We start from the raw sequence: 23,488 nt of genomic DNA on the forward strand, positions 1-23,488 counted from the left end.
GGCTAGATTAATGTAGCCTACCTTCATATTAAGGACAATATATAATTTGCATAATATAACTGATAGAAAAATCTAAATCAAAAGAGTTTTGATGAATAAAACCATGGTTCATCCTGCTTTTGTTTCTGTTTGACGAATTATGCATCAATAACGAACGTTTTCTGCTATACATGTATGAGTTTCAAGCCAATTATTCACGTCTGATCTAAAATCAGGATAGAATTTCAAATTCCCCATTTAGGCTAACCTAGAAAAACACATTTAGTTCAAGTTTCTACCTTGTTTAGTCAAAAAGATTTTCACTTAAATAGATTTCAGCCTTGCAGTGGCCGCCATGTTGGATTTCTCAATTTTGAGCCATTTAGGAACATTTTTGAGCATTATATACAGAAAATTTGGATTCAGCATCCCTTAATACCCCTAGAACAGTTGTATATAATAAATATTCGCAAAATGCCTTCGGGACTTTATACAAGCACATTTTCAGACATTCTGCACCTGAAGTCTGATCTTTAGACCACTACACCATCTCCAACCAAAAAAGATTCAGGTGCTTTTGAGTAATTATTTTGTAATTGTCAAAGTAAAACAGCAATGTAGGAGGACTGAAATGTGTACATGGAACATCAGCAATGAGAGTCTGATCTTTAGACCACTACTCCATCTCTCACTAACTTTTGATTGCTCTTGAGTAATTCTTTTGTATTTGAACCTTAAAGGTCCAAGTAAAAGAGCAGTGACCTATGGGAGGACTGGAGTTTGAACATGGCTGCTTTGAACTGAGAGACCAATCACCAGTCCACTGCTAGGCTACTGTTGAAGAGTTATTTTTTTTATGTTAACCGTCAGTTAATAAAGTTAAATTTAAATACTGAAGCACATTTCTTTTTATTTCTGTAAAAGTTCTTTCAGAAAGAATCCACCACCATTACCTGTCAGGAAACAGGGGATTGCCTGATGGAATGGGACATGAACCTGCAAACTTGTGACATCGTTTTTTTGTTTTGTTTTTGTTTGTAACAATATTTTTGAAGAAATATTTTGATTTTTGTTATTGTGGGAACAATGGCTTCCACTTTAACATTGCAACTATTCAGGAATAGAAAGCCTGCATTTTCTATTAGCTTGGATTAATCTCCATCGATGTCACAAGACGATGGGTTTCTGACCTGCCCACAGCCCTCCTCTGAGACACAGACCGAGTAGAAACAAATGCCATTTTATCATTAACATTAGTAAGGACCAATTATATGAAGATAGGTTGAAACGTGGTGAAGTCATCCTTTAAGTTTTCAAATAATTGTTGAAACGTGGTGAAGTCATCCTTTAAGTTTTCAAATAATTGTAAATGAGTAAAAGTACAATGTTTGCCTCTGAGCTATAGTGGAGTAGAACAAGTAAAAGTATTGAAAATTGGAAATACATTACTTGAGTAAATGTAATTACCGCAGTTACTTTACACCTTACTTTAGACCCATGGACTGAGGCCATGGCTACACGGAGCTGGATATTTCTGAAGCTAGCCATTTTTTTGTGCTGTTGGGGCTTGCAGCCATACAAAGCTGGATATTTCTTAAACCGGATAAATAAGTGGAGAGATTGAAAAATATCCGATTCACTGGATCCGTGTAGACATGGAACCCGGATATCTCTGAAGACTTTACTGTGTGTGTGCTTGTTAGACCTAGATATCTTTGTCGTGTGGACCTAGATATTTTTCTATGTGGATATCTGAAAAACCAGGATATATGAAATATCCAGCTCCGTGTGGACCTAGATATTTTTCTATGTGGATATCTGAAAAACCTGGATATATGAAATGTCCAGCTCCGTGTAGCCATGGCCTAAGTGTAATGAACACAGGACACAATGTCACAAAGTATGTATAATGTATTTCTGTCTAGAGCATTTTATTGTTATTAAAATCAAAATGTCAACATTTTAAAATCATATACACGCAAGAACGCATTTAAATGTTAGCACAGCTCCTTCAAAATTTATACATATGTACTTTTTTTTTCTTCTTTTTTTAACTTGGACAGACAAAAGCAAGTGGTCACTCAGACAGCAGAGGTGGGATACAGGAAAAGGAAGAACCATTGCAAGCCCCTCCCACCAACTAACAAACCAATCCCCACTCCCCAAAATTAAGACAGCAATGCAGGCCCCTCCCTGTGTAGAGGAGCTATGGTAAATAAGAAAAATAACCTACTGCACCGAGAATAAACCCAACACTTAGGAAAAGGGCCACATTCTCCACTCCACCTCCTACAGAATTAAGAGAGGAATCGGCTTGGATATAAATATCGATTTGCACACCGTTCAACTTATGAGCTCCCTTTTTCCCTCCTGTACCCAAACTGACTAAGGATAAGTGCAAAGAAAAATATAAAAGGAATCACCAGGTTTCACTAGTGTGCAGAGAAGGGTGAGTGTCTGTCCATTACATACATTTATTCATAGAAACTATGTTACAGATTTTCCCAAGCATGAATTACAAGCAACCCACTACCACATCAACTGTACATGTCTCAAGAGAGCCAGCAAAGGTTTTCTATCCTCCCAAGTAACATGGTCATCACCAATAGTTAAAGCAATATATACAGCTGTCCAATCAGGGAATCAGTCTTTATGGTACAGAAAAAGAATAACTTGTCCCATTGCAGGATCGATTTAGGTAGGGCATGCTGCTTGGGGTTTTATTTAACAAGCCTACTGGGGAGAGGGGACAGACGGACGAACAGCCGTCCAAATGAATGATAAACTCTTCAGCGCAGATACGCACAATATACAGGCATATCCGAGTTTGTTATAACATCCTAATAGGCTCCTAATATGCATTTGTTAGGAAACTTCAATTCTTTGTTTTTTTTCCCACACAGCTTTTGCTTGCCACACCTCCTGCGTTACATATAGTTCCTGTTTTATACAGAAGTATCACAATTATTGTAAAAGGGTTGGTTTATTTAACAGAAGTGAGTCCGACAGCAGTATGTAGAGCAAGCGCAGCAAACCCAAAAAGATTAACAGTAATAGTAATAATATTAACATTAATCAATACGATAAGGCAACAAACAAAAAACAAAATGCTGGTAAAGACATACAGATTCTATTGATATGAATGAGGAGGGGGAGGAGGAGAGGGGGTCCGGTGCAAAGAACATGGTGATCGGAAGGAATCCCTCCAAAAAAAAGAAATAAAAGAAACATCTTTGTTTAAAGTGTCATTTTAACTTAGTCAATGAAACACACACACACACACACATTCTCTCACACACGCATTGGAAAAACACCCAATGTTCTTTCCTGTGATGTTATGGTCGAAAAGAGGGGCGCCATCACCAGGAATTTGTGGGTAATGCCTTGTCTCCTTGGTTTTGTTAAAGGTGTCTCTTGACAACATGAAGGGCTTCATATACTTTGTTGTGCACGGTGTTGCACACCGAAAACAGCAGATCTACAAGCACACAACGCATCGTGGGCATGTGGATCTGCAACACCGGCATGCAATGAAGTATAAAATCCGACTTCAGTGTTTCCACTTGGGACACAAATTCACTTTCTACCGGCCAAGCAGCAGAAAGTGGCTTCAAATTAAAAGCCTGGAAACCCACACAAAAAGCTCAATTTAACACAGATTTGTCACATTGTGGGACATCTGCTAAAAGTACATACTGTACACAGTCATTTTATGAGCAACAGTGTGCCTACGTAATACATTACGCAATTGCCTTCGCTATCCAATCCTGCCAATAGGACAGAAGAATGAACTGTAACGTGGTAGAGCAGTATCGCACACACATCTTACTTCAGTTCTAAAATCAGGAAACCATGCGGTGGGGAGGGGAGGGGAGGGGAGGGGGGGGGGGGGGGGGAGCATTAGGGTCTGGAGATCGAGGGAAGAGTATCAAGATAGTTCAGTGGCCTTAAGATCTAATTTATAATCACATGGATGGAACTTGTGTTTAGCTAAAAAGAAAAAGAAAAAACTATAATAAATAAAAAAACAATAACTGTCTGTTTATTGTTACTGTATGGAAATTACATCTATGTAAGGTCAGTAACCGATGCAATGTATTCTGAGTGGTGGCGTCTAGAATCCAATGGCAGATGAACTAGACCAAAATGGTGAGAGGAGCGAGAGTGGAGTAGAGACAGGAAAATGGTAATGCACAAACTGTAAAGAGAGGAGGACCGAGGCCAGAGACACGGGTCGAGTGAAGGTGGAGTGAAGACAGACAGGTGGAGAGGGAGTGGGGGGTGATGTAAGTCCACACAGTCCAGCCCAGGTCAGCATCCATCCCCTGTTCCTTCCCTCCACGGCCCCATTCTCTTGCAGCTCCTGGTGCAGTAGGGGTGGGGGAAGGGCGTTGTGGAGAAATGAGTAGAGGGGATGGCAGAGAGGGCAGAGGGTGGGTAAGAGAGACGGAAAGAGTGAGGGAAGGGCGAAGGCGGTCGCTTGGTTCATTAGCAGCCGCAGCCTTCCCTCTGGGGCTGTGGTTCGCTGGTTAGCCGGCCGCCCTGGGGGGCCGAGGGCTTATGTTGGACCCCTGACTCCGCAGCGTTCAGGTCCAGGCTGCCATCTTGGATATTCTGGTAGATCTTCTTGGCAGCCTCCAGGAAGGCATCTTCAACATTCTCACCCCTACAGACAGGGGAAGGAAAGAAAACGTTAAGGTGAGGGACAAGACACGGCTAGAAGTGAGCTGTGCAATGGAGTGAATAAGTACCCCAAAAGCCCATTCCGTTTCTAGAGTAGCACACACACACACTGATGTTAAATTGACTTACGTTTTTGCACTGGCTTCCAGGAATAACAGACCTGTGGGACATCAGAAGATGGTGTCAGACCCCATAATTTCTCTAACAGTCTTTATTTGCCTTCTTTATCTTGGCGGACTTTACTCTCATAAAAGTTCCCCTCGCAATCTAAACGCTTTATGCTTATCATACAACATATTTTCATATTTCAAATATATTTTCCTGCTTCCATTGAGACAAAAAACACCACACAGATCTTTTTTGGAAAATAATTTCACAGTGCCAATCATCTACAGTACAGTATGTACGACCTTTCTACTTATGCACCACTTCATCGCTTTAGTGACATTTTAGTCCATACAAGCTCTTCCAAGCCCTTTCTCACCGTTCTCCTCAGCAAACTGCTTAGCCTCTTCATATGTGACATCCCTCTGGGCCTCAAGGTCAGCTTTGTTCCCTATGAGAATGATCACCTGAGGAGAAGGGAAATTTACAGTTCATTTTTCGACCCCAGGGGAAATCAAGTTTGTGCAGCTGTACAGTCATAGTGAATCAAGTAGTAGAAACAAATTGAGGAAGCAAATAAAAATGTGTCAACTCAATATGTCTCTTATTCAGTAATGAACAGTTACACACATTCACACCAGGGGGCAGCCCAGTATAACCAGACCTAAACTGATGGACACTGAGCAGCTGCACTGGATCAGTTGGGAAGTGCCATGGTACTCAGAAGTCATTCTGAGGCCAATTTCAAATGCACATTTTAAATCAAAGGCAGGCATGGTCTGCAAAGTGTGGCCTTGAGGCTTGTAAGGCGCACTCGAGTGAGCATTCAGGTGAGACCGTGCCTGCACCAAGCAACCGATGGCTACCAAACCGTGTTGGACGAAGTAGGTCATCACGTGAACCAAAACAAATGTGCAAATTACAGCAATTGGGGGGGATGTGTTTTTTTGTTGGAAAAGCATTGGAAGCATACACATGCCTTTGACAAAGGGCACTTCCAACAGTGGGTGTTGAGGGAAGTGTGAGTGTTGCTTATTCACTTCCCCACCCCGATTTCGCTGCTGGTCCTGCAGATCGAATAGCTAACCTTCCATTAACAAGCAGGCTTCTTTAAACTTTAGGCCACTGCGGTTATGTTGCCAACCAAAACTTTGCATAGCAGTGAATTATCTTGAGAAACTAAGAAACTTATAAAACTAAGAAACCTCCCAATATGTAACTGTTATAATTGTCTTTTTAGCTGTTAGAAAGAATTGTTTTGTATGTTTTTATGTAAACGTCTTGACCATGATGATGGAACCAAATGTGTATTCAATTTCAACTAGAGCTGTGAAAGAATATTCTATATTCGAATATTCCTTCGAATGTTAACAATACAAGAATATTCGAAATTCGAATAAATTTATATTTAATTAAAACAAATCTGCCGCACTTCTCGCGAGATTCTGGGCGCATGTAACGTTAAAAAGGCGGCTGGTTTCGCGAGGCAGAACTCTCCATTCGCCGCTGCAAAAGTGGGCTGATCTACAAGTCCACAATGCGTCGCTGATCCAAAACGTTGTGGGCTTGTAGATTAAGGGTGCATGTTTAGCGACACCGTCATACAGCGAAGAATAAACCTCCAGCTGCTTAACTTTCTCTTCACACTGACTGTCGTCCACCTACTGCGCCTAGCGGACACAGTGCTTTGCCTCTGAGTTAAACTTGCTCACGTTTAATCACACAATGTAAATTTAATTGATTCAGAATGATAACGAGTCAAGCTGAAACGGGCAACTCATTTGGTAGTGACGGGAAGGCATACCGTTTACAACGAGACTTCTCCACCGAAAACACAATGCATGGATTTCTTCTCTCACCGAGTCTCCCCGCACGCAGCCACAGTCACGGTAAAACTCCCTCTGTCACACTACTCTTGTAGACTACCTAATTTGGTTCAAACCAAAACATAATCCATTGGTGTGATTATAATTCCTTGTTTCATGTCGTGGCTGTTCCAACTTCCATCACAGCTGCTGTGACGCTTCGCATCGACGAAGCGATGCTGCTCTTGCTTTTACCAACGCCATAGATAGAAGCGACTGTCTAGAATAAACAGCTTCAGGTTTGGGGGGTATACAGGTCTATTGATATGCATATAGGCTCGTCGGGGGCGCGCAACCCAAGACAATAGCAACAATGGCTGTATTGGTGTGAATATAACATGTAAAAAAAAAAAGCTCCAAATTTTAAAGGAAATATTCGAATGCCATTTTTGGCTAATTTTGACAGGCCTAATTTCAACACAGGTAAACTTTCTGATTAATTATTTGGCAAAATTGACAACAATGTAGATTACACAGATCGAGATCGAGGCTCTGGGATTTCAAGAACACTCAACACAGAATAAGATTGGAGAAACAGAGGAAACGTGGAGTGGGAAACACAAAGCTAGAGGATTAAAATTATATTGGAAATTCCATTTCATATGCAAACTGTATCCATTTTGTTCCCCTGTTTATTTATCTTTGTGTACACAACATATCGTTATTTACACATGCTTAAGTTATTATTGGATTAACCCAGAAAAAGGTTTACAGGTGTAAAAGGGTGAAAGGGGGGTGAAATTATTTTAGTAAAAGCTACCCAAATTGTATTTTCATTTTTTAAAAGAGTATAAATATCACATATCAAAAACGAATTATTAGATCCTCAGCTTTCTACACATGTAAATATTGGGAAGTATGACTTCTAGACTTTAAATAATGGATGGCTTAGTGCTTTTGTAAGCAAGTTGCAAACTCAAAGCGCTTTACAATAGTCCATTCATTCATATATTGGGAAGTGAAGCGGCGAACATTTGACGCCAACGTCCTCACTTCCCACATTCACACACCCCGATGGTGAATAAATACTCAGTAGAATTATAATTATGACAGAATCGAATGTCATGGATTAATAGGCCTATACAACCATTCCAGTAGTATCAATAGAAACAGTGCACCCTTTTGCTTACATTTATTACAAAATAATGCGATGGCTGCACAAAACGTTTGTTACCAGTCTACTATTTCCATTCAGCTGGTGATAGAATAAAACACTAATAATAATACACCGGTGGAACACTTTGTGCAAGCCAGTAATGATAGACCAGAGGCCACAAACCAGAAAACATGCAAATGCAGCGACTTGGGCAACTCCCATGAAGTTCACATTTATATCAGCATACTTACAGTATTAGGGTTGGTGAGGTTTCTTGCATCTGTCAGCCAGCTACTGAGGTGGTTATATGTGCTTCTCCTAATGTGACACAGAAAAAGAAACAAAGAGACAAACATTACTATGACAACTGGTAAAATATAAAGCATAATGTGACAGTCCTAGGGAAGGATCAGTTGCATTATTGCACATAACCAAAATGGATTAATAATATTAAGCCTGCCCAGTGGTGGAAAAGATACTCTGTAGATATACTCTGTTACAAGTAAAAGTCCAGAAAAGTAAAAGTTCATCAAAAATGCCAAATGGCTACTTACTTACTTACTTATGGTTAGGTAAGGGTTTAGGGTAGGGAAATGGCACAGTCACACATATGCTTTAGAAGTGCTGTAGCCAACGGATGGCAAGGCATCAAACACATCAATTTCCCCATGTTGTCTTACGGGTTGTGGGTAGTTTGTCTGGTGTGTATGGGCTGTTTTATGTAAGTTTGAGAGGTTAGCTCACAGAACGAAAACTACAAGTAAAATGCGACGGGGACAACCACAGTGGTTCTTTACTATTGGTTGACGCCTGCAAAAAGTTCACTAATGTTGAATTCCAAGCTTCAGACGCATTGAATGTCGTCAACGTGCCGCAATGGGAAACCCCACCCCTTTGCTCGCATAGAATGGAATGAATCGGAGAGGCTGATGCTTCTGACGCGTATGTGTTACAGTGCCCTAAAAGGTTGCAAATGGACCATGTTTATTCCACATTCCATGGGCGAATGGTCCACATTCCTTCGGCATCAAAATAGTTATGCAAAAGTGTGCCCACAGTGTCAGCATGTGCACGCAAAAAGACACCTGCTTAAGTGGCAAAATGTGTCGAGTAAGGCATGTGAACGGTCTGCTTTAGTAGATACCGTTTCTGTGACTGCGAAGGCCATAACGGGGACACTGGGTGTGGACCGGCTCAGCATTCCCCATGGCTGAGCCGTGTTTACGTAGCAAGCCACTGATACCATCTCACAGTTTGGATAAGGGTGTTTGTTCAGGGGGTTTTACTACCAGGGGGTAGTTATCAGATGGTTTGGTATTGTACAATAGGACGGGGGCACTGAGGAAACAAACGGCTAGAGGCAACCTCTGTAATAGCATTTAAGTGGATGCACATGCAAACTTTAAGTCAATAAATACCTGGTGATGTCATAGACCATGAGAGCCCCTGCAGCGCCGCGGTAGTAGGAGCGGGTAACGGCCCTGAAGCGCTCCTGGCCCGCCGTGTCCCAGATCTGGAGCTTGATCTTCTGTCCGCTCACCTCAATTATCCTAGTGCCGAACTCCACGCCGATTGTGTGGGGGCAGTCTGCCATGACTGTGGAACACAGAATTGAAGATATGGTCAAGTCTATCACTGGTGATATTGCATTCAAGATGCGCGCGCGTGCGTGCGTGCGTGCGTGCGTGTGTGTGAGACACACACACACATACTGTACACACTTCTATTTTTCCTATTCATTTTGGTAATTATTAATGTTTCAGTGGTGAAGTTTACAGTATATGGAATGGTACAATAAAAGGCAGTAATTATTTAAATAATATCATTGTTTGTATTCATCCCTAGAAACCTTTTTTCCCCCACAGCAGAATATAATAATACAATTATTAAATAAAAACCTGGGTTGCAACCATAGACCGTAAAAATATGGGCATATGTCACACCATTGGTTTCTACAGACCATAAGCGTAAATGAAGCCTAGTTTACTGTACATCGAATTAAAATCTGTTATCTTTCTATATCCGGTCCATTTCTGGTCCGAAATGCGAACGGAAATTAATGCCATTGGCTTCAACCGCAGCGATGGGCCAGGTTTTCACTCTGTAGAACCAGTAGAAAGCCTAGAAAAATACCCTACCTAATTTATTAATTTTAAAATGAATGGGACCATAATTTACTAAACGCATATCATGATAAAAAAAAATACTTTAAACTAGCGATTGAAAACAAAGTGTTTATGAAAAGGTTTAACAAGGTAATAACATCAAGTGTTAAGTTCGCCCAAAACCTCATCGACTCCGATTGACGTATTGACACCACCGAAGGTGAAATAGCGACATCTGGTGGGCCATTTATAGGAACAGGAAATGGGCTTCAATTCCAGCCAACCGAAGTTTACCCATTGGTTGCAACACATGAGTAATCACATTCTCAACACCCTAATCTTCATTGTGAGCCAACAGCAGATGGAGACAGCAGCAGTCTACAAATGATCATTCAGACAGTTGTATCCATCTTCATCACTGTCACTGTCTGGAAGAAACCACTTATCTCCATATTTTAACCTTTTGTGTTTTTTCTTTTGTAAATTAAAGCCTTACTACAGCGTCGCACAAAAGTAGCAGATCTGCATGCTCGAAGCGTGGTGCAAAGCAACACGTTTTGAGCTTGCAGATCTGCTACTTTTGCCATTTTACATTTTTAATTCTGAATAGTAACAGTTTGAGGTTTCCACCCAACAGAGATGTCATAATATCAATGGCAAGAATAACTACAATAGATGACACTTATCGAGAGTGTTTTTCTAAAGCAGTTCTATTGTGCGTTTCTAGTCAGGATACGCTGGTGGATGAATGTAAAGCCTGATTTATACATAGTTGCACGTCAGTGTTGCGCACCAAAAATAGCCAAGCTCAAACGCGACTCGGCGCAATGCTTTGTGAGCTTGTAGATCTGCGACTTCGTGCACACTACCAAGTATTAATTAGGCATAAGGGAGCACAGCATCTGGCTTGTCAATAGTGGCATAAAATGTGACTAGATGAGGTGAATAGTAATGGGAGGCTGCAGCTGACACATACACACACTCAAAAGAGTCTCTCACACTTGAGCTCACATTCGACTTCTCTTGAACGTCTCACTTCCCCCTGACATAAAGAAATCTAAGAAATGGAAGCCTCTCCAGTGAAACCTGGCATCCTCACATACAGAACATAATTAGCCAGCAGAAAATGAGGAACAGTACTTACATTTCTTCTCTGTGAATTGATGAAGCAAACACGACTTCCCTACCCCCATGTCCCCTGTGAAAAGACATGGCAGAACAAGATTGAAAAGGACATGATTAGGGTGTTCTCAAACCAAACTTGTTTGGTCCGGTTGAATGGAACTCTAGTGTTTAAGCCTGGGTACGGTTTGTTTGGGCAGGTGTAAAAACTGAATCAAACTTGGGTAAGACCAAAACAATCGCACCAAGACCCCTTTTGAGAAGGTGGTCTCGGACCAGTTGTATTCACAACCCTGGTTCGGGTCGCTGCAGGTGAGAAAGCCATCTGATGGGTGATAATTATAGTTGAACTTAACAATTCCAAAAACAATCCTTATGTTATGTTATAGAAGGCATTTTTAGAATCGGCCTCACCTAAATAGGTTTAAGTGAACTGTATAAACATCTACACTTCAGAATAAATCATGGTGGCATAACATGTATTGATAACTGAGGTCCATGCATCTGTTATTAGCACCAGCTTCAGGAAAAGTTGATTAAGCTTTTTGCAGAGAGAAGAGTTTCTCAATGTATCTACTGTTGTGATTGACACTATGGTTTCACATGCACGTTTGTCAACACCACCACGTGACTCAGCAGTTAACAAATGGACGGTTGGATGCGTCATCTTCAAATGCGTATTTTCAACTGTTTTGTCAATTTGAAATTTATGTCACAGCTTGCAATTGGCCTCATTTTCATAAAATGTGTAACATCGTATGCCTCTCTCACATGAAAGTATATCAGAGAGAGAGAGAGAGAGAGAGAGAGAGAGAGAGAGAGAGAGAGAGAGAGAGAGAGAGAGAGAGAGAGAGAGAGAGAGAGAGAGAGAGAGAGAGAAAGCATGCTCTATTCTTCACTCAGTTTAAATGTAATATCAAGCAGTCAGCAATATGAACAATAACTAAATTTACTGCACAAGTAGTATTAGCATATATATAGGTTTAACCAAACCATTCATTAAATAACAACATTTAAATATGAAATTAGAATTTGGAGACTGCCACGAATACTCTGACATTTTAACATTTGTGAAAATCCCTAGTTGAAAGGCCACTGGGCAACCAGAATCAGTACTCTTGGGGTCAAGTTTTGCAATATTGTTTGAGGACCTGTAAATGGACAGTATGATTTATGCTGTACTGTAAGCCTTGATATACTGTGGGTCAAGTAGTGCTGACAAATCATCGCTCTATTGGTTGCGTTTACAGACAGGTCATAACATAATGTGAGGCTACAGGCTAAGTTACAAACCAAAAGTTAAATCAAGTATTCACAGCAGAAACAGACACTTCTCCATTTCTTATTAGGTCATGGCAGATATCTCCTCCGTCTTCCAGCCCCACACACTTAAAATCATAGCATAGTAATAATAATATTCCTAATTCCCATCGGCCATTATCAGCCCAAAAGTCTGCAGTTCTATAAGCTCAAGTTACCATACAGTGGATCGCGTGTTGAACATATACAGATCTACAACAAGCACAGTGCGTCGCTGACGTGACACGTTGTGAGCTTGTAGATCAACTATTTTCGACACCTGCAGTCGGGTTACTATAGTAACGTGACTGCATGCTGAACAAACTGAGATGAGACGGCATGCTGTATTTCTGTATTACGCACCAATCTCACTCAAGTCTCACTCTAGCCTCACTGACCAGAATTGCAAAACATTACTTCCATAGGATATTATTTTAGGACTATTAAAGCCAAGGTCACAAAGTAGCCTACCTCGATTGATTGACTGGTGATATTAACATAAGCAGACACAGGTTTTAGTATCCAGACTTAACAGTTGAGAGACTGTGGGGACACGTGTTCCTGCGTCATCAAGCTTGCGAATGCACAGCGACGATTTGCAGAAACTATATGAGCTGCAGTTTTTATGGCTCGTAACCGCTTACAGCGATTGGACTCATCTAACCGCGACTTCCGATATGTTCATCCCATCGCCCAAGCAATAATGTAACAATATTGCCACAACAATAACTATATTATCATGACATTACTCTTCTGATGGCAGCAGCAGTGGAGTAATGAGTAAAAAAAGACAAGCCGCGAAGACGAAGAAACCTTGTTGTGTTCACAGTGATCAATGTGTGACCATCATTTGCGCAGTCACTGATCTTTACAACATCCGTCCTGCAAGAAAACCTAGCAGATGTTTTGGGCATCAGCGAGACTGCACTGATGATGGCTCAGTCTGAACACAGACTGATGTGCTGACGTACAGTAAACGTGTTGCGTCATTTAAAGACCCCGTGACTCACTTACCAATAATGATGTATTTGAAAATGTAGGAGTAGTTGTACGGTGCAGTCGCCATCGTGGCTCTAAGAGAGAGAAATAGGAATAGAAAAAAAGGGAGGAGAGAAGACGTTAAGACATGGTGTAAACGACATGAAACATTTAGTCACAGAAACATTTTGTGGATCTTGGGATCCACATGCGTGGCTTCAATGTGGATCTCAGACTTGCAAAAATAGCCAATCTACAAGCTACAACACACTGCATGCGAGCTTGTAAAAATCATGAATATCACAGATAGCATAGAACTAATGTCCTACGGAATCTACGCCAATCAGACACATTGAAATACCGGTCTGGGTCCCCAACATGGCAGGTGTAAGACTACATTTGAAAACTCTTGAATTGGGAATTAGTGTGTACAAAGTATTGATAAAAAAAATTAAAAAATTAAAATAAAAATGATGCGCTGTTCCAAGACACACCTGGCCCTAGGAAAACCATTTGGGAACTACTATTCTGATCCAGTGGTTTGCGAGATTAGCCACAGACAAACGGAAACATAGACAGAAATGTGGGGGTGAAAACAATCTCCCCCTTTCCCTTCGGTCTGGCGGAGATAACTAACAGAGGGACGGTCATTGGGTTAGTGTTTCAACGAGGTTCAGTCTGAGGGAACAGACTTATGTAAGGTTGTCTCCTAATGATTATTTTAGTGCTACTTATTGATTGATTGAAAACGATTGGGTTTAATTCCTGCTTTCTATGTGCCAGTGCTGTTTAAATAACTATACTGATTGACTGTACCTAAAGAAATTTGGCCCTGATCAGTCCAGTAGTTTCCAAGATTAGTCACGGACACACAGACAGACAAGACTGCCTTTGGCCTGGCAAAGACACAAAGATTAAGTGTAATGTAAAATGCTGTTTACGAGCAGTGTGATGGAAAATGGCACGGTGGGAGTAGAAGCAGTGAAATGCAGTGAGGAATAGAAACGAATGTCTGGTTCTAGGACAAGAGGCATCAATAGGATATCAGTGCCTAGTGTGTTACATGGGTAATTAGTTGTATGAGGGTAATTTAAGGCGAACGTGTCACACTTAAACCTCTACTCTCTAATTAAGATTGTCAGCATGGGGTCAGGTACCCTCAATCCAGATTCAAACTGCAAAAAAGTCAAGAAATATAATTATATATAAAAAGAAAGAAAGCGAGCGAGCAACTGATTAAGTTTCATTTCTCTAAAAGCATAAAAGTCCCTGATGATAACTAAAACTATCATTACTAGTATAAAGCGTTTAAAATGTCAAGATTGTAATGTAATGCCCTGGGGTATGCATCACATAACGGTATTGCAGTAACAATGCCATTTATCCCAGGCTAACAGATCGCATCCTTGTTTAAAACAAGCCCTTCTCTACAGACCATAACAAAAGAACGGATGGCCGTGGTTATAATTTTTCTTTATCGGGTGAAAGAAAAACAAATAATCGTCCGTTCACGGAAGTAATTATCTGATTACATTTGGACAGTGGTGCTTTCAAGGTAAAAATTAAATAAAAATAAAAACCCGGCCACAATCTACTGAATTAATTAATTATATACCCGGCAATAGATGTGTTAAAACTTAAAGGTTAAATGATGGGGGTGCCCGCTGGCCTACTGGTCCAGGTGCATGCCACATAAGGCACTGATGCCTGACGGCGTCACCGGTTCGATTGCCGATCCGGACAACCATTGCCACATTTCATTCCCCATCTCTCCCCCCAATTTCCTGTCAGTCTACTGTCCTATCGAATAAAGGCATAAAAAACAGATTTTTATTAAAAAAGGTTAAATAATGATAATTCTAACACCTAGACATAATGTAAGCCAGCACCACATGTTGAAATGAAGGCTTGGAGGGAAATTTGAATAGAATTTTTGAGAATCTGTAATTTGAGGTACTCACGCAATCATTTTGGAAAGTTAATTTCAGTATAGTGTGACGATAGTGTGCTAGGTTTCCCTGCATGCCTGTATAGAGACCATTTTGATTGGATTAAAATAGTTGCTCAGAGATCACAAAGAACAGCTATTCTCAAAACAATACTCCCTCACTTCCCTAACTAAGCTACAGCATTGACTTACATAAATCACCCTATGCTGAATAAAAAAACCTAAAATAAAAAATACTAAGCTACAGCGAGAAGGCAACAAAAATTTAAAAGAATATGGCATAAGGCAAGATCACGCCAAGGACAAAAAACTATTCAACTGCCAACAAACTGACACAATGACAAAGCCATTCACATCCGACTGATTTTGTAGAGAATTTGTAGCAGTGACCTGACAGCGAACTGGCAGTGAACTTTGTTTTCTAACCTGCCTGATGTAAAATCCCACCAGAGTGCCTGTCTACTACTACATTCTATTTTCCTGGCTACTACATCCCCTCACATGACCCTCATGTGGTGCCTCTAGCCCCAGAATCCTGTCTGAGGCTTTTCAGTGCTGCAGGAGCTCAGCTATAGGTACAAAGCCATTACAAGAGCAGAACGCCAGAACCTGTATATAGCTATAATAAAATAAAAATAATAATAATAATAATTAATAAATCAGATAGCCTATTGGCCTAATGCTATGTTCAGATTACCGGCAACAAAGCAGTGGTCTAGTCATTTTCAATAGAAGCTGATGACATGAAGCTACAAACCGATGCCTGACATTTGTCACTACATGACGGTGGCTACAAATCAAAGTTGAGCCTTTGTTTGATTAGCCTTTTTTTTTCTTCCAGTAATGACGTGGAAGTGTCAACCGAACCAATAATGTTTTGTTTCACCCGTTTCACTCCCCTTCTCTCTCCCCACAAATCCTGTTTCGTTCCGTAAATGGAAGAAAAACTCATTCAATTTTACAACAATTTAGGCATTCAGCAGAAGCTCTTATCCAGTCCCCTGTGCCATTTATCCTTATCCTTCTCATTTACCGGCACATTACATAATCACATCAACAAGCACTTGAGAAACAGTTCAACGGTTATAATGTAGCTGGCCACACTTGGCCGTTTCGCAGCTTTTGTCGCTAGTAGCCTGAACACAGAATAAGAGCATACATCGATGAGAGGGAGAGTCACAGTAGCATGTGACTGGACTGCAGCCTCAGCACTTCCCCCTCCAGTACGCCGATTCATAAAACAGACAAGCACCGTCACTGCTTTACCACCGTCACTCTTGCAACATCCACTTGCTGGTGACATGGATGCACTGCAAGAGATTCACACACATCTGGTTTGATTACCCAGAAGTGAATCATAAACTACTAAGTCATCATGCTTTCACATTTAGACCTAGCATCCAAATCGTGTCTGACAAGGGCAACATAATGATGACATCATTAGCACCACTACTAATGACAGGGATGACCACACCGTTCAAATACAGGAAAAATACATTCAAATTGATTTACTGTCAACGGACAACACATTTACCGCAAGTCAAGACTCAGATACAAAAAAAGCGTATTTAACCAAAGATGTAACACACTTAAGCTTTTATATTCAACAACCACTATGGCATACACTGTTGATGTTAAGATAGATTACATTTGACTTATAACTGGTAAATACTCATAACATTATTTTTTTTAATGTATATACGAACTGCATAGGCTGGGAGGGATTTTGTGTCCGACTTCCATTCCAAATGGCAATGTGTTTGTCCCATATACAGACAGAGGCGTGTACATTGTACACAAAGTAAAGGCAGAATTTAACAGATTTTGAGTCTAATGCTGAGCTGATGCTAGGATGGTAAAACATGTGGGTCATCGATGACACTTCCATCCAGACCACTGGTCCTTGAGGCGGTTCCAGGGGATGTCATCATGTCATTTGATAGTTATGAACCAAATGGACCGGATCTGTATATCAAGAGTGTACAAAATCGATACAAATCGATATACACTGAGCATTTAACAGAGTAGATTGGGGTCACAGACCTAAAAAAATTAAAAAGTAAACATGAAAATGGGGTCCGTGGCCATATGTATATTAAACCGGGGGTCCCTGAAGGTTGAGTCACTGTACTAAAAAAAAAAAAAAAAGCAACATACAAGGACCGTCAATACTTTGTTTGTCTAAATCAGGGGTGCCCACACGTTTTTGACTTGAGGGCTACATTTAAAATGACCAGCTCGACATGATCTACCCCAATAGAGATTTACCTGAAGTGGCTTTGGAATAGCGGCACTGGCGTTACATGTAAGACAAAACGCACTTGAAATGGGGAAATAGTGGGGAAAAAGGTCTTCATCCCATTCTGTATGGAAGTGGTATATGGAAGCATCTTTGTAATGCTACTGACTCTTGAAAACAAAGCATTGCATTGGGTGGTTTGCTTACTTTAGAAGCCAATGAAGGGAGCTGACAGGCCCCTTTTTATGTCAATCAGTCGCCTTAATTCAAGTGACAGATGTGACAGAATTGTTTAAATATTTTTCTTTACATTTTAATTATATATTTTTAGGCCATGTCATGTGATCTACCTGCACAGCCTTTGTGATCTACTGGTAGATCACGATCTACTTTTTGGGCAACCCTGGTCTAAATCAACCGAATTTGTAATAGTATACCCGTCCCGAAAGCTGGCTAACTTAGCATAGCAGACCGGCATAGTCATAATATCTGTCCATCTAAAATTAGCCTGAATATTTATCAAGCCGAAAAAATGAAATAAACGGTGTTGCTGGCACACAATGAAAGGGCAGAGCCAGCCAGGTGCACGCAGAAGGAAATGTGTGTCACTACTATATGCTCAGGTTAGCTTTGATAACAACCATCAGGCCTCAAAGAAAGGATGGACGTTATTATGACAGCTGAGCAACGTGAAATATATAAACGCTGCATTACATTGACAACAACGACGAGACTGGCCCGTGGCCATAATTATTTTGATTTCACTAATTATCTCTTTACATGTTAATATATAAGGCTTATTTATTAGTTAATTCGTCACACGACCCCTTTAAAGACGAGTCTCTCGTCTCGACCAGAAATAACGTATTTTCAACAACACAAAAGGCCGGCTCGCTTTTTTAAAAAGCTGAACATGTCATTTTTGTCGAGGGAAAGGGGTCGTAAAAGTGGACATGGTATAAAGTTAAACTGACAATTTGAGTCAAAATGATTTGACAAAACGAAACGCTAACTAGCATGCTAGTTATAGTTAGCTTGGGCTATGAAGAAGAAGTATCTAAATGTCAAAGACAGCATTTTGTTAGTGGTTATCTATAGTGTATAGTTGCTTTAAAACCCGCTTTAATATGTCATGATAATAAATGATACTTTAAGCAATCGTTCTCTCGGGGTAAGGTAACGGCCAAACGACTCCCAAACAGCAGTTATAGCTAACCTGTCAAGCGAGGCTATAGCGTTAGCCGAAAATAGCCGATCTACAAGCTCACAACGCGTCGCGACAGCGACGCGTTGTGAGCTTGCAGATCGGCTATTTTCGGCGCGCGCGACCCCGCCGTGCGCCGAAGTACAAATCGGGTTAGCTAGCTTGCCCCGGTTGGTTGGCTAACCGTTGGCTAGCTCAGCTGAGAGGCTGTTATTACAGCCTAGTGGGCACTCACCAAAACATACATGTTCTTTTACACCCGTTTTAGACCATTTTACATCTTTTACATACTTGCCCCTTTTGTCTGCGCGCTTACCAGGAGTTATGGGTGTGTTTATGTCCCTGTCTACCGTCTTGAGCACTCCAGAAGAAGCCGAAGAGAGGATAGGTTTCTGTCTGGACTGCAGGTTGTTATCCTGGGCTGAAGTGTGTCTCTCTCTGCTGCCTTGGCTGTCCAAGATGGCTTCTTCCTGCACAGTGCACAGCACAGGGTTTCCTCCGCTCGATACAATGGGCTTCTGGGAGGACAAAGAGCAATACATATTATATGCGGCGGTTTTGCGCCCGTTTGCGGCAATGATGCGCACTGGATTTTTAAGAGGAGCCTCACCTGCACAGGTGTATTATTCATGGGTTGTCTATACCAGGGTCCAGGGGCCTTCAACGTTTTCAGGCCAAGGACCCCCTTAGTTGAGAGAGAGATGAAGCAGGGACGGACCCCTAAAAGGGCCACAACCTTTTCAGATTCCATACAGTAGTTTCATTGTTTGACAGCACAATCATCATTGTATTTTGGATTCATGTCAATTTGTGTTTTCAGATATTTAACCACTTAACTCAATAACTTTCACTCTGTACTTAGTCTGCTCTTTTCCCCCTCTACACCAAAGCTCTTTGCCTAAAATAGCCGAGCTTGTAGATCTGCTATTTTTGGCCAAAGTTCTCCGAATATGGACAATAGGGTTCAAGTAGTTAATAGTCCGGGAGCCAAATGGTGATTTTTGGCTGAACGTGGATTCGCCTGTAAAAGTTTTTTTCTCAACTGATTCTTGTAGCTTGGGGTCACCTCTTAAGGATTCAAGATGATGACCAGTGATATCCATTGAGCATTTTTTATTATTAATAATAAAAAATGCTGCCAATCTACACTGGAATAGACCGTTTGTCAGCCTTCTGATTGGTCCCTGAGACTCCCTGACTGGCCAACCAGAAAAAAACATTCACTTTTTGCTATCGGGGGTGGAGTTTGTGCAGTGGAGAATGTTAAATGTGGCTTTCAAAACTGTCCGCAGTGCGCGACACGGCGATCGCCCGGTACGGCCGCGATCTCGGCCGTGATCTCGCTCATCATAATGAATAAGCTTCAACAAACTAGTTCACATGGACCATATCAATGGTCTAAGAGTCACGATTGGGTACATATATTTTAAATGGGCAGAATTACGAAAAGCCAGCCTATTATGTGAGGTTAGGATTATAGTTCTGTCCTCTTCCTACCCAGGATGCAATGCGCGGTCTATTCTCTTTCTGATCCAGAGGATTAAACTAATTAAAACATTTATTTTCGGGGGGAAAACTACTGTTTTGCTATGTAATTACTGTACCTTTTTCTTCCCTTTTTATTAATATCACGTAGATGTGTTTTTTGTGGTACTTTATATAGCTGTAATGAGGCTATGAAGGGAAAAAAAATCCCATCCACTACCACTATAAAAGAATCTGCAAAAAGGATTCTGTCCCACTGGGATTAAACAAATTAAAACATATATTTTCGGGTAAACCCCCTGTTTTGCAATGTAACTACTGTACCTTTGTCTTCCCTTTTTATTAATATCACCTAGATGTTTTTCCTTTGGTACTTTATATAGCTGTAATGAGGCTATGAAGGGGAAAAAAATCCCATTCACTGCCACTATAAAAACAATCTGCCCAGGGTCAAATGTCCTATCATAGTAACAGGGCAGAATGGGGCGGGATTTGCAAAAGGGCTTATTGGGATTTTTCCCTGTTAATTTAACTCTGAGAGCTGAACAAGTTGTGTACATTTGTTCACTCTGAAATAAGTGTTCATTATTTGTTCCCATAATAAATCATATTAGGAAGGACCCCTGCCTGGGGGTCCCTGACCTATGCCCCAGACATTGAGAACCAGGGACGGATTAACCCCCACAAGGGCCCCTTGCCATTGTGATAGAGCCTCATCCTCACAGGTGTATTCAGCCTCTGACATGTTTACCCATCTATCACTGGGGACTGGAGGTTATATGTCTCTCCTTTTTTTTGTGCGTTGTGAACTGTACTGTCATGAAACTGTACCTTTTCCTATGCAAACTTCTAATACATTCTTCAATCAATCAAAGACACAAGATCTTAAAGAATTCCCAGAGCATCCCCATCCCCAGAGCAAGCAGGCTCTGTTAGCTCAATGGTAAAAATGGCAGCACTTGTGCAGGAAACAGGATTCATGTCCAGTAGAAGAGCACAAAGAGGAACGTTATAGTGCTGCTTTAATGTCTTGATGTTGTGATGTTTATTTACATTTCTCGTGATGTTTATTTACATTTCTGACTAATAGGGACTAAATCAATCAATCAATCAAAAGTGCAAACCCAAGGAAAGCAATACTTGACAATTTACATATTTAAATTAGCCCAGGCAAGAGTGAGCCCTACTCTATTTGTTCGTTTATATATTTCTGTTACTGACTTGAGCATACTTTGTATTAAACCACGTGAATCTCAAGTCTTTTTTAGAGGAGTGATTATATGACTGTGAAGTGTGGACAATCTTTAAAGCAGTGCATCAATGGTGATAATAAAACGGACAGACTGTTTAGGTCATAAGACTTTAAAAATATGAAATGTTTACAGTATTTCACACATCACATTCACTGTACAGTATTTCTTACATCACAATATAAACACATGCAGCATGCATCTTCAAGCTTTGCTTGAGCTGGACAGAAAACTGCCTATCATTTGATGCTTTAACAACTCAGAAGCATTTAATCTTTACAAGAAAATTTACATTTCAACAGAAAAAGACAATCTTTGCTTTTTTATGTTCATGGTAAAACATATCCTTGAATCATGGATTACTATTTTATCTCAGCCTTCATCTGAGCAACGACAGGCATGCAAAATGGATGGATTGGTGGTGATCGGCTACATGAATATTACTTGATTTATCAATTTGAACTGAGGAAAAAACACAATATTCCATTATTTGCCATCATTATGATAGCTAAGTGGCATTTTCACAAAAGCTATATTGCACATAGCCTTGAGTCAAGACTATCATAGATGTATTTTATCGAGTCAGAATTTTGTTTAGATACAAAAGAAAAGTCAGACTCGATAAAATACATAATATGATAGTCTTGATCCAAGGCTATGTTGCACATTGCCCTGTGGACAATATCAACATACTAAATTAATCTTCCCACGAAGCCCTTAACATGAGCCAACACTGAGATTAATTTATATAATGTCTTTGAAGGGAGCATTTCTCCCAAATTCCATTTGTGATTGTGAATATTTGTCTCTGAAAGCTGACTCCACATCACAACCACACAATTATTAGTATGAGGCTGCTCAATGCATAAACATAGTTCAGTACACTTGGTTGCCAGGAGGAGGTGCTGTTACACAAGTCAGTGGTACAGCAGTGGATTCGCACACCTGGCAGCTCTTGTTGCTGGCAGTGTCTGGATGTGGCACAGCCACTGGTCAGGACAATGTCCAAAGCCGCTGCAATGACAGGAGGACAGAGACAGGACAGGAATCAATCAGCCAGGAGTGACAAAGACAGCCCTGGGCTCAGCAAGAAAAAAGTAAGCATGCACAATGCAACATTGCACGAGGAGATATTAGAAGTATATTTTGACAAATTATCTAAAAGGGGGAAAATGTGCTGGTATCCTTGTATATATTTCCACTGTACATAAGATAATATAGCATTCTGCACACAATATTTATGTAGTGTTTAGTCAAGAGTCCTTCCTTCCATCTCAATCACAACAAGAGAAGGAAGTCTACACGTGCAGCAACGAAAGTGTGTTGTTGTGCTATGTGTAGACTAGAGTACCCAGGAGAAATATTAGTGGTCTGATTATGGAAAGATGTTCAACAGCTGAGGACAAAGGGTACTAGGACACTAAGTCTGTTATGAGACTGCAGCAGCATCTGCTTTGTTTTGGTCCGACTGGTGGCTGGCCCATATGGACATTAGCTGGAAGAATGCCCACGTGAATGAAAGTACTCCCAAGACACTGCTGAAAGATGTTGACACAATCCCTGACATACTTGAGAGTGTGATGGACAGCTGTCAGCCCTTGGCTGGCCCTGTTATTGGAAACTGTGCCACATCAGCTCTTTCTATGAGTATCTACATTAGCTGTCACAGAAAGCAACATCTGGCTCGTCCATGCTTCATTGGCTATCAGCACAACTGTGAGCCATCATCGCCCTGTCTTGGGTGTCCTCGCCTTCATTTGATTTAACCACATGAACCCAATCAACCCTATTCTGGGCATATCATATTATTGGGGAGCATTCGGCACATTATTTAGTTTTTCCTGAAAACTATGAGGGGCTTTGCACAAAACAAAAATAGATAGCATAATTTCACCCACTTAAAGGGGATACATTTATGAGTGTGATTCTCATGCATTGTGAGCTTTTAGATCTTCTATTTATGGTGTAGAGGAAAAAAGGAGGGGACCAAGTACAGGTCACTGATGGGGACTCCGGTCAGGAACTTATTTTAACCAATTTGTATGGTAGATACAATATAAGCACATCTGCAGTGGCTGGAGGTGGTATCCTGTGTCGGGTAAGACACCAACTGATCGACAGGCTCGTTAG

The 23,488-nt window shown here is 40.8% G+C and overlaps 1 protein-coding gene across 1 annotated transcript; it reads right to left on the reverse strand.

Annotated features, from left to right (window-relative positions):
• Positions 1-1,889: 1,889 nt before the first annotated feature.
• On the reverse strand, positions 1,890-19,141 carry rab14l (RAB14, member RAS oncogene family, like). The gene is made up of 8 exons (XM_080742448.1): positions 18,940-19,141; positions 13,269-13,327; positions 10,978-11,031; positions 9,147-9,324; positions 7,980-8,046; positions 5,147-5,234; positions 4,792-4,822; positions 1,890-4,645 (listed from the first exon to the last, which is right to left on the reverse strand). Exons 2-8 carry the CDS (start codon positions 13,318-13,320, stop codon positions 4,468-4,470), a joined length of 648 nt encoding a protein of 215 aa, XP_080598574.1. The 5' UTR covers positions 13,321-13,327; positions 18,940-19,141; the 3' UTR covers positions 1,890-4,467.
• Positions 19,142-23,488: the final 4,347 nt, after the last annotated feature.

This window comes from Nannobrachium achirus (genome assembly GCF_963921795.1).
Source record: "Nannobrachium achirus genome assembly, chromosome: 15".
NCBI classification, from domain to species: Eukaryota; Metazoa; Chordata; class Actinopteri; order Myctophiformes; family Myctophidae; genus Nannobrachium; species Nannobrachium achirus.

Coding starts and splice junctions, on each gene's coding strand:
- rab14l (XM_080742448.1), bottom strand. CDS start 13,320: ATGGCGACTGCACCGTACAACTACTCCTACATTTTCAAATACATCATT. Junction 9,325..10,977: donor TCAATTCACAGAGAAGAAAT/GTAAGTACTGTT, acceptor TGTGTTCCACAG/TCATGGCAGACTGCCCCCAC. Junction 4,823..5,146: donor GCAGTTTGCTGAGGAGAACG/GTGAGAAAGGGC, acceptor GATGTCCCACAG/GTCTGTTATTCCTGGAAGCC.